Source organism: Gekko japonicus, unplaced genomic scaffold (assembly GCF_001447785.1).
Source record: "Gekko japonicus isolate JY-2015 unplaced genomic scaffold, Gekko_japonicus_V1.1 scaffold302, whole genome shotgun sequence".
Classification (NCBI taxonomy): domain Eukaryota; kingdom Metazoa; phylum Chordata; class Lepidosauria; order Squamata; family Gekkonidae; genus Gekko; species Gekko japonicus.
Window position 1 is genome coordinate 343023 of NW_015170283.1, and position 12500 is coordinate 355522.

A 12500-nucleotide genomic window follows, 5' to 3' on the forward strand; every position below is an offset into this window, starting at 1 on the left:
CAGGAACAACAAGGTTCTTCAAGATACATCTTGAGGGTATCACAATGGCATCTACAATACAAGAGAACAGGTCAAGGATATAAAATGACTGAAAAAATGTTATATTGTTTGATTTGATGTCATATCCTAATAAAAATTTTTTTTTTTTAAAAAAGGATCACATCCATATCAGAAAGAAATCACAAATTAATGAATTTCATTCTTGAAGGTCAGTAATAACCAACAAATTGTTTTCACTGGTTAGTGGGAAAGTACTTCTTCATTAGTTAGGAATGCACTCAGATGCAACTCAGCCCAGGCACAAAATGATCTTGTTTATATTACTCTACAATGATTAATGTAGATAGTCCCTTTCCTCCCACCTACTTTTTGTTTGCATGCTTGTGAATGATAGAATCCCACTGCAGATTAATCAGTCTAAAAATGTCATTTGCGGAATCCATCTCTTCCCTCTTAATCCTCACATCTACATAGCAAATACATTCCAGAGACATTTATGATCCAGTTGAACACCTGTCATTCTAAAAATTCAAGTAACTGATGTGCCTCTTACCCTGCCTATACTCTGAGGTACAAAATACATCTGAGAAGATGTAGGTATTTTATCCTGTTCTTATGTAAGAGAATTATACCTAATTAACATTAGTGTTTACTTGGAAACATTTTAGGACTCATCTAATGCAATGAAAATTTCCTCGATGGTTGTTAAATGAGAAATCAATGTTTTAAAATCAAAAGACTATAATGAACTGATATTTGCTCCCTGGGTTGCCAGTTCCGGGTTGGGAAATACCTAGAGTTTTGGAGGGTCGAGCCTGGGGAGGGCGGGGTTTGGGGAAAGGAGGGACTTCAGTGGGGTATAATACCACAGAGTCCACCCTCCAAAGCAACCATTTTCTCCAGGGGAATTGATCTCTGTCACCTGGAGATCAGTTGCAATCCCGGGAGATCTCCAGGTGATCTCCAGCCACCACCTATTATGTTGTCTAATACATAAAATAAGGACATCTCCTCATTTGGTGCCACATCTTTACTGCAGTTGGCTTTCAAATCTACCACTTATATCACAATCAAAATGAAAAAAAAGGGAATTTACTGACCAGCTACTCCATGTAAACCAGGCAAACCAGGAGCTCCTTGAGTTCCTTTAGGGCCTTCCATTCCTTCTGGTCCATATCCTGGTGGTCCAGGCAACCCTGCCTCTCCAAGAAGACCTGGCCTACCAGTTGTTCCTGGAGGACCTCTGTCCCCTTTTGGACTATCACATCCCTGAGAATAATTTAGAAAACATTGTTTAACATATACTGCTCAAATTCCAGACTAATAGCTATGTTAGTCTGTTTCAGCAGTTAAGATAATAGCTCGATTCACATGTAACACCAGACCACTGAGACCTGCATTGCAATCCTTAATAGAGTTAAATCTGTTTGAGCCAACTGAAGTCAATGAGCTCAGAAGGGTGTACTCTGCTTAAGACTGCACTGTTGTTCAAGTACTGCCAAATCATGGTTTGCTGTTACATCTGATGTAGCCAAAAATGTCCTGCAGCAATTTAAGGAGTAACTAATTTACTGCAATACAAGTTTTCACACACTGCTCAAATACTCATGCTAAGCAAGTACTACAAAACTGGATACAAGAGATATGTAAGCTTATTTTCTTCTCTTTACAGAAATCTACTTTGCTGACTTGGGCTCTCGCAAACGCAGTGTAATTCTATGCACACTTATTTGGCAGTAATCCCTACTGAACTCTATGGACTAACACTTCACTAAAAACACTTATGCTGTTGTTATACTTATGGTTGTATTGCCTCTTAATGCAAACTCTTCTTATCCTATATAGAATTGGAGGCTGCCATCGATTCAGCCATCTTTTCCCTAGAAGTCAAAATTACAACTTGTTATCAACTATACCCAAGATTCCCCCTCCCTTTTACATCCAGCCTGATGAATTCAGGAAGCTTGCACACTGTTTTAGCATTTTGGCTGGTCTTAATAAAAAGTATCACATTGGTTTTGTTTTGAACTACTCTCTATAATTGTTGATATATTATCATTATTACATAGCACCCCAGTGCAGAAATTCTACTTAGCGCTGACGATCACAGGAAAGATTGGGAAGGACTTCAAAAAGGATGTGGACAGAATGGAGCAGGTGAAGAGGAGAGTGATGAAGATGATCAGGGGCCTGGAGACCAAGCCCTATGAGAAAAGGCTGAGAAGAGGAGGTTGTGATGGGACATGATTGCTCTCTTTTGGTATTTGAAGGGGTGTCACTTATAGAGAGCAGGGAGCTGTTCCTGTTGGCAGCAAAGGCTAGGATTCGCAATAATGGGTTTTAATTAAGGGCTGGATATTAGGAAAACCTTTTTTACAGTAAGAGTTGTTCGAATCAGCTGCCACAGGAGGTGATGAGCTCCCCTAGACTGGCAGTCTTTAAGCAGCATCTGGACAAATATTTGTCAGGGATGCTCTAGGCTGATCCTATATTGAGCAAAGGGTTAGACTAGATGGTGTGTATGGCCCCTTCCAGTTTCTATGATTCTGTGAGTCTATGACTGAAGAAATGTGAAGATATCCTTGACAAGCAGAACTGCTCTGCTTTAATAAATAGTCTGATGCTCAATGCAGACTTTGCATTTACTTATGTCGCACTACTATGGTTGAACAAATCTATGTGAAGGGAAAATAAATAACATAACCTTTTATTTTGATCATCACAAGTTACTAGGAGCAGCTTTAAAATTCTTTTATCAGTGGGGAAAAGATCTAAAGTAAGCTATTACAGGTACAGTGAACATATCTTGTATCTTTATGCATTTTGCAATACATCTAAAGATATACAAAATGAATAAGGCTGTACATGGCATAACTATTTGTGAAAGTGACATGTACTAACCCGATCTCCCACAGAACCTCTTGAACCTTTCAACCCAGGTTTTCCAGGTAACCCATCTGCACCTTTTTCTCCTGTGCATCCTCTGTGACCTGGTTCTCCTGTGTCTCCATTGGGACCTTCTGATTGTGCATACGCTGGCAGACCTTTCAATCCTTTATAGCCTTGTTCTCCTGGAAGACCAGGAAGACCCTAGGACACGTGTTAACAGTATCTGTGTCACGTCCAGCGATATGATTATGAATCAATACACAAAGACCACATGCGAAGCAGGTTCTTCCAGTGTTACCTATAGCAGAGAAAAGCCTCCCTGGGCTGCATCCACACATCATTAGATATGGTACTATTGTTGCATAAGAACATAAGAGAAGCCAATGTTGGATCAGGCCAATGGCCCATCCAGTCCAACACTCTATCACACAGTGGCCAAAAATACCAGGTGCCATCAGGAAGTCCATCAGTGGGGCCAGGACACTGGAAGCCCTCCCACAGTTGCCCCCCCAAGCACCAAGAATGCGTGCATCACTTTCCTACATCACTTGCAATGTAGCAATCACTTACAGTTGGTTTGGATTGCCTATACAGGAAAATCCAGCTAACCAGTAATGTCTCCCAACAACACTGTAATATCCAGTGATATAGAGATGTAGCCCAGGTTATTCACAGAGCTCCATTTGCTCAATTATACAAAGGATTCTGGGAAGGAAGGTGGCATGGTAGTACAGCTCAAGCCACTCAGATCTTGGAAGCTAAGCAGGGCTCGTACTTGGAAGGGGCACCACCAAGGAAGACTTTGCAGAGGAAGGTAATGACATACCCTTTGGGGTTGCCATAAGTTGACTGCAGCTTGACAGCACTTTATACACACACATACTCTCACACACAGAGAGATTTTAGGTAACCCCCCACCTTCCTAACAGAGAGCTGCCCACTACTTAAAACTAACTACAAGCTAACCATCTGCTAATATATAAATCTTACTTGAATTCCAGGAGACCCCTGACTCCCAGGGACTCCTTGGGATCCTTTAGGGCCAACTTTTCCTTCCCCACCTATGATGGAAACAGCATGACTTAGGAGAAGAAATAGGGAAAAGATAATCAGGCTAAAGTAATAAGGCATATACTACTGGTGCTTATACAGTTTAAATGTGTATTCTCAGAGTGACATCAATGGTACAGAAAATTAAAGGCTCATTACTGGAATATTAGTATTTCTTCATTTCGGGGTTCCTAAGAATACAAATATTGTCTTTTTCAGTGTCTTTGGAATATATTTATCGTACTTGGAAAATATTACATCTGCTTTGAAGTACTGCATGTTGGCACCACATTAATTACACCAGTATTTCTATGGGAGTTCCTTCACAATCTTTCCCAAGTGTAATTTCTTATTTATTTTTATACGGCTGTGATAAAACAGGAGATCAGAAATGAGAGATGTATGGGATATACTTTCACCTTCCTGTGAAAATGAAGGATTTGATACTTCAAAGGACATCACGTTAAAAAGATTGTGTGTACTTTGGTGTCTCAGTGTTGTAGGTCAGCCTGTGATCAGTGACAGTGAGGATTCATCGGATCTGCTGTAGCTGGTCCTGAACCAGCAGATGAGCAACAAGAGATCGAGTTACCAACTGATCATAACTCACAGCCTACAGCTGCGGTGGAGCCAACACTGACTGATCATAACTCACAGCCCACAACTGTGGCCAAGCCAACACCCTGCAGCTCTGAATCAGGAAACAAGCCTGCAGAGGCAACTCTCAGCCCAACTGGCTCCCCCACATCCATGTAGTGCCGGCGCTGTCAACAGCGTGCAGAGTTGCAGGTAAGGAGAAAGAGAGCACATCTTCTCCTGGCCTGTTGTCAGCTGTCAACTGATGAGATAGATGAGTAGTTTCTGGATGACTGCCAAGTAATTGGCTCTGAGTATGGCTCATTAAGGCTTAGCTATAAAATCAGCCAAGAGAAGCAGCAGTTTGTGGATGCAACAAATATACTTCATTACTGAGCCATTGACCTTGTTGTTAACAGATCTCTGAAACCTTGGACCCAGGACTGGACACAGAAAGCCAGCTTTTCTGGAATCCTTGACCCTGGACTGGACTTAAACTTGCTGCCTGGACCCCTTGACCCTAGAATGGACTTTGTTAACCTACTCTCTGGAACTCCTGACTTTTGACTAGACGTTGGTTGCTCTCTCTGCACTCTCTGCCTTTGGACTGCCCTGCTGAATACCAGGACTTGCACCTCGGGAGGACTGGACCAGTACACACACACACTTAAGTGTATTTACTTGAAAATAAATCTCAACTAAGGCTGCGGTCACACAGCCAGGAAAATGCGGGGGGGAAGCGTAGCTGTTTGCCCCGGGGAAAACTAAAGCGCGGTTGGGCGATCAGACCTCCCATGGAGGTCCCGTGGAGATTCCATGGAGGTCCCGTGGTTAGGGAGAGGTGCGGATCACACAGAAGTGGGGCCTTGGGGCAAAGAAGCGGGGGCCGCGCACGAGGGAAGGCAAGGAGGGGGCTGCCAGAGACAGCTGGCCAAGCGGCGCTGGGGAGAGGAGGGGCCAGCTGGCGATTGGGTGGTGTGGCATCGTGTCGGGCTCGGCGTTTTCCCCACCAGTGAGGCAGGCAGGGGGTGGGCAGTAGTTCTGGAAGGGCAACAGTCCGGGGAGCCGGCTGGTGGGGCGCGCGAAGAGGGCAAAGCAGCATGGCTCAGCCCCCTCCGCCCTGACCGCCCCTTCCCCAAGGAGACTTCCTAATCTGCCACCGCGACCCCCTCTTCTGGGCTTCATCTCAGCCGCTGTATCTTCTGCCTTGCCCCCTTTCCCCCTATCTATTTGTCGCTCGCCTCAAGCCGTGCGCTCTTTGTGGCTTTCTTCAGGCTGCTCTCCTCTTCTCTGCATGACGTAAGTTGTGTGGGTTGTTTTTTTTATTAAACTAACGTTTGCGCATGCTCCGTTGGTTGCTTTTGCGCATCCGTGGAGACTTGGGGAAAAAAAACACACCTTCTAGCTAGGGGACATGGGCGGGTGCCGGAACTACCTCAGGAAATGCGATCAGACGCCCGCCCTTTGCCCCGCTGTTTCCGGAAACTAGTACCTCCAAGGTACTAGTTTTTTACTCCGCTGTTTTGGCGTTTAGGCACGGGTTAGCGACGGGAGCTCTACACTTGCCAGATGTTGCCATGTGATCGCGCCAGGAAACTCCGCCTCTCTTCCGTCTCTGTAGCGTGGCTTATGCTCCGTGTGACCGCAGCCTAAGTCTAATTAAAGCTTGCTCATAAATATAGTTATGTACAGATTCTAAAATCCTGATCCAATTAATCTGGGGGTAGTTGTAGAGAGGATTACAAGTGGCTTGTGATGCCCCAAATGCCACCATCAAAAGAGGTGGTGAGCAGAACCAAATTGTGATCAAACACATCTAAGCAAGGTTCACTGGTTAGACATACAAGGAAGAAGAAACTGGTTATAAGTATTAAATGGATAGGATAGTTGTTCTTGGACTGTCAGCATCTTTTTGTAGTTCCCACTATGGTGAGAACAGATTTTTTTTACACAGCGGTGCTCATTTGGTGGCAGCCTGTAGCCCTTGGAGGTCAGGATTACTTCTGCTTTCCCTGCTTTTAGAAAAACTAATAAGGCAATAGTTTTAGGGGCACTTTTGGCTAATGGCAGCAGTAGTCACCTATATGGTCTTTTATGTTATCAGTGATTGTATTTTCATTTTGCTATGTTTTTTTTAATTGATTGTTAATCTTGAGAGCAATCTTTATCCCGCATTGGTAGGCAGGAAAGGCTAGATAAATGTATTTTAATAAATTAACAGTTAAGCTGTGTTGAATTAGATCCAGGATTTTCCTAGTTCAAATATTGGCTTGGCAGATGCTTCTAAACCCCCCACCCCTTAAAGCAGAGAATGACGGCAACAGTGCTTCACATTGTTTGTTCTCAGCAACTGGTACTCAGGCAGATCACAGAGGTTTTATTTAGCTTTCATGGCTAATTTATTGTCTTGGTATTGTATTATTTCTTTAATTATACCAACAGATCTATCATCTATGAATTCATCAAATTCCATTTTAACTAAGTCTGTTTGAGATGGTGCTGTGAATGGCCAAGATGAAATTATGGTAAGAAATTTTAGAAATATAGGTTGGGGTTTGAAAATGAACCAAATAGTTTATAAAATGCATGTATCTGTCTCTGTCTTTGCTAGCAAAGCAGCAGACAGGCTTGGCCTGCTTCAATGAACCAAACCCCATGATTCTTTGCAAAACTTTCATTTAAGGCAAAGCACCCCTCTCTGTCACGTAGGCAAAGGCTCACACATTCCATTCTCAGGACCTGAATGAAATTAAATTACCATAGGTGTGAGACTCAATATTCTAGGCAATAAAATGTATCTAACAGGAAAGGCCATTTGGGCAGCGATAGACTTCAATCCTGAAGCCAACACCCTGCAGACTTCAATCCTGAAGTCTATCCGTAAAGCAAACTAACTCCTGAGATACAGGGACTCATACCCCCACTTTCATCTCAGAGATAACATTAAAGAATGGTTTATCTTCAATGTGGGGAACACCAGGAAAAACAATGACATAGACATCCTCAAAGGACTGTCATTTAGAATTTAGGCGTTTTGGTCCTGTAAACAAAATGTAACTTTTGAAATGTGAGAAACAATCTCCTGTCTGTAATCTCAACATCAAACGTTGATTTACGTTTTGTATAAATGCTGGTCAATTTCAACAGACCTTTGCTGACTCTTGAAAAATCAGGAGAGGCATTACTCTCTAGAAGCTTTAGGAGTTCAGCCCAAAAGGCCTTTCGTTTTCTACATGCTTTAAAGGGGAAAACTTTGCTTGCATGTTTTATTTCTGTGTTCTCGCTATCAGCATTTAGGAAATATGATTGTATTGTGTTGGTAGCTGGCATAGCATCTTGCTAGCCACTTGCCTGGTAGACCTTGGTTGTTTCTTAATAAAGATGAGTTTTATTTTAAGAAGAGACCTTTGTTTGAGTGTCTCTGCCAGCGTTAAGTGGTTTCCAAGCTTGCACCTTTGCCTTTGGTAAGGAGGCAGCATTCAGGGGACACACGAACCAAAGGAGAGTGTGGGTGGCACGGGTGAACGCATTCACAGACACGTGCAGCCACATTTCTCACTACAGAAATATTCTATAAACTGAAATATACAGTCAATTGAGAAGTTTGCCTCTTCCCCCATATATTAAAAAAACCCCTTCTGCTATAGTTTATTGATGCTGCTGCCTTTTACCTTTGACTCCTTGTTGACCTTCTGGCCCAAGAACACCAGTAGGGCCAGGTGCTCCAATAAAATAGGTACACTGGTTACATGGGCCTGCTTTTTCACCTGTAATAAAATTATGTGTCTATTACTGGTTATAGTAGCAAATTGTCTCTCTACTGTTAGCACAGAGTGCCTCAGGTAAGTCTACTTATTTAAGAGTAAGGATGCTGAATTGGAATCATGTTTGTACATCTAATCCCCTGTTGCACATGCTTTCTGTATCTGTTGGCATAGAAGTTCCTGGGAGTAAGTTGCTGTGGTAAAATGTTCCCATACTTAATTTTTATCTATCAACGTGGCTAAAAAGTTGTTAGTGTTATCAGGTAATCTGGCACCACAGTAACATACACCAAGAGTATATTTCGGTATTTTCAGCAATGAGAAACAGGAGAGCTTGTACAAGTGACCATTTACCACACAGTTTACTACATACTCGGCATGTGGTAAACTTCTTCTTACCAACAAATAATTTATCACTGGGAAAATGTAGTTTATATGAGCTCAGAGTAGAAGTAGAATAATGTCCCACTACTCTTAGCATGATAAATAAGACTATAAACACATTCTTTGCCTAATAAATCTTGAGAGTCTAAGGGCCAAACTAAATGTGATAGCGAACTTATGATCACCACGAGTTCACCAAAATTATTTAAAAATGCTGTGAGGGTCCGCAGTGTGGAGATGTTCCCCCCTGCACCTTTTCAAATGCCAAAACAGCTGGGGGAGGCCCAACCCTCCGTGGCTGTTTTGGCACTTGAAAAGGTTCAAGGGAAGGAAAGAGCTCCCTGTGGCAGGCCCTATTTTAAAGTTCACTATCATGTTTAATTTGGCCCAGGGTATTGTGTGTTTGGCCTATATTTAACATCTCTGATTGGTATCTTAAGTTGTTTAAATTTGGAAAGATATTTGCTTGTGGGATAACTAACCTTTAGCTCCACTTTCTCCTGGAAGTCCTGGAGAACCCATGCATCCTGGATTCCCATTTCGTCCTGGTGGTCCTTTTTTAAAAGTTAGTGTACCTATTTTTGAGTGAGATAGACAAAAATAGAGTGTTATGCCTTGCAAGCAGTTATGATCCTAGTTTCCACATGGGCTTAAAGGAAGTTCAGTTTTGGCTGCATTCATGAAATATCATTGCATATGGAAGAAAGACAGAAACTAATCCCAAACTATATGTACGAATAATATAGTAAATGTCAGAAACTCATTGGGTGTTGCCATTTAGTAGCAATTCTTAACATTTTGGGAAGCTAACAGGCATATCAGATAGCTGTAGCATTTATTGGCTTACTATCAAAACGCATTTTGATAACTAATTTCCTTTTCTGCTATTGCACATAATACCCTGGGGGGAGGAGATTATAGTGAGTAAAACAAAGACAATCTCTGAACATTTAAAGTTTTGTATTCCAATATTAAACAAATCTGTTCCTGGTTAATTTTCTTATATTCTTTTCTGAAACTTTATTCTCATATTGAAATCATTGCATACCAAAATAATAATCATATATATATATAATACAACAAAACAGGGGTTGCCAAATCATTTAAACATTTGGGCACTTTTGACATTTGCAGAACAGTTAGCAGATGTTACCAAAAAATGGTTTGTCATGACCAATGGGACCAATCAGAAAAATGTAATGAGGTCCCAAGCCATTCTCTGATGGAAGCAACTGTTTCTGATGACACAAAGACCGTGGTCACACTGGCAGCTTGGCGCGATATGGTACCGCCTCTAATTGAACTGACTGAAAGTGTTGCAGGGCATATCAGCCACACAGCACACCCTGCTGTGGGTTACCCACAGAGACATCCTGTGGTAAAGCATCCACATTATTGCAGTGCCTCAGCCATGGAGTGCGCTGCCAAAAATTTTCAGAATTCATGCATGCACATATAGGCAATTTTTAAAGAAAACACCTCCCCAGTAGCAGAACGGATCTGCAGGTTCAAACTGCCAAATCCATTTTGCACACACTGTCCCACATCCAGACATTTGGCCATGCGCAATGACCGCGCAGGGAATCGGAAACACCACTTGTGATGTGGTGCCTTTTTAACTCGGCTCCAAGTTGTCCTATGATGGGATAAGTATGGCTGGGGGAATGCCTGACAGATGCAGCTGTCTGACTGAGCCCATTTGATCTGAAGGGGAGGAGTGGCTGTGTTGGGCCAAAGTGCCCGTTTGATCACAGCCAAAGATGATGCCTCCTGGACTGTTCTGAAGCAACACTTGCTTCAATACTTCAATGAGGTGGAGGAAAGCCAGGACTGGCTCTTTGTTCATATATCAGGTGGTATGGTTTGGAAAATCTCAACACAGTTTCTTTTCTTCAATATTCAACTCACCTGGGTCTTATTTTTGTTGTTGTGAAACTGGGCATTTTCATTGGCTAAGAGTCCGGTTGTAAACAGTGCAATAATGCCCAAGTTGTACTGATACAATGGCAAAACCATTCTGACCACATATACACACAATGATACAACTACATTGCTCTACCTGGTTTTCCTGGAGAACCTAGTGATCCTGCTGGGCCAGGTCTACCTGGAGATCCAGGAAATCCTGGTGGTCCAATAGCATTTGTGCCATGTTTTCCTCTCTCTCCTTTATTTCCTTTGAGCCCTGGAGTACCTTGTGGACCTCTTTGACCAGGTCTTGAAACACCTAATGCAAAACTTTGTAATTAGGCAGTGCAAAATGAGTGCAATAAAATAACACCATATTTTACAACTTCTATTATTTGGGTGTATCAATTTTCGCACCTGTTCAGAAGCATCTATTTCAACATTTAAAAAAATGATCACTGAATTTCTCCTTGAACATATATGGAGCTTCCCATGTTAACAAAGTCACCCAAAATCTGGTGTGTGTGTAAGTGGAGAAAACAGAAAGTGGGCCAGACCTGCTGAAAAGGTGGCAATGAGTCAGCTTATATCCTCAGCTGTTCCCTGTGAACAGCAGAAAACTCTCCTCAAATGAACATTAACTTGTTTGTGAATAAAGACCACTTATGAAAAAAAGAAAGAAAGCAGGAAGTGGGTTGTGACCAGAAACCTGCAGATAAATGGCAGAACAAGTTGGAAAGTGAAGAGGAAGGAGCTCTATTGCTCTCTCTAATCAGAAAACACACAACAAGCCTGAGAGAAGACAAAACTGGGTGCAAGTAGTTCTCTTTCCTCTGATGAATGCTTGTCCATCCCCCTCCTAGCAAGCAGAATTTATTTATTTATTTTATTTTTCACATTTATATCCCGCCCTCCCCAATGGGAGGCTAACAAGGGCAAGGTGAATCAGGCAAGAGCTAGCAGGATTACTGGGATATTTAACCATATTTGCTACAATACATACCTGGTCTACCAGTTGCCCCAGGAGGACCTTGTAGCCCTGCAAAAACAATTTATTGAAACCCTGAATTAGGTAAGTATTATTTTAGTTTGTCTCAAACTAGTCTACTGTAAACTCAATCTGGTGAACATCACCCATAGTCGCTTTCTGTATTTATTATGCTTGTGGGTGAGCAGATTAATTAATGACTATGATTCACTGTGCAGCAATGAAAACTGAAAATACTTGAACATTTTATGTTACTTGCCTTTTAGGATGAGGAAAAGGATGCCTAGCTCCAAGCCAGCCAGGGTGCCCGGTTCAAAGTTCAAGACCTTTTTTTTTTTTTGAGAATGTAATGACATTGTAATGTCACTACTCATACACAAACATTTTTTTGAAGGGCATCATTAATGATGAAGTGCATGACACGAGGCGGCATGGCCCCCTTTTGAAGAAAATGTGGAGTGCATGGAGCAGGTCTGATCCTGAAAACTACGAGGTAAAAGCTCTACTGTGAAAGGAGTGCCACAAAGTCAAAGCATCAGATGGGAATTCAACTTGCAATTAAAAAGAAGTAAGACCGTACTGCAGAAATGTTCAGAAACTAACTAGTCTTTAGGCCTTTCTCCCAGAAGTGCCATGTTTTTCATTTACATGGTATATGTTTGAGACGGAGAGCCATGACTTCCTTTCCAATGAGATGAGGGGACGTGATGGCCTCAGGCAGTGTATTTTTGCCTTGCCCTCATCCCTGTCATGACCTCTAACTACCCCTAACCTCTATGTGCTATGCTGAAAGATACCTGGGAAATACAGAGGGAAGTAGCATTGTCTATTCCAGTTTTTAGGCAGACTCATGTGCTGTGGTGGGAAAAGGAAGGTGACAAGAGGTGGTAGGTGGAGACAGCAGGTCACTGTAAGGAGTGTGCAAAAATGGCTCCCTCCCCGCA

At 42.3% G+C, this 12500-nt stretch overlaps 1 protein-coding gene across 1 annotated transcript in view; it reads right to left on the bottom strand.

Annotated features, from left to right (window-relative positions):
* Positions 1-12500, bottom strand: part of COL4A3 (collagen, type IV, alpha 3 (Goodpasture antigen)) — a 130504-nt gene that overhangs the window by 55992 nt on the left and 62012 nt on the right. Inside the window, exons 20-26 of the mRNA XM_015417824.1 lie at positions 11572-11607; positions 10723-10887; positions 9146-9238; positions 8187-8282; positions 3880-3950; positions 2902-3090; positions 1101-1269 (exon numbers count right to left, since the gene is read on the bottom strand). Of these exons, the coding sequence (XP_015273310.1) occupies positions 1101-1269; positions 2902-3090; positions 3880-3950; positions 8187-8282; positions 9146-9238; positions 10723-10887; positions 11572-11607 (819 nt within the window). The remainder of the gene's footprint in view (positions 1-1100; positions 1270-2901; positions 3091-3879; positions 3951-8186; positions 8283-9145; positions 9239-10722; positions 10888-11571; positions 11608-12500) is intronic.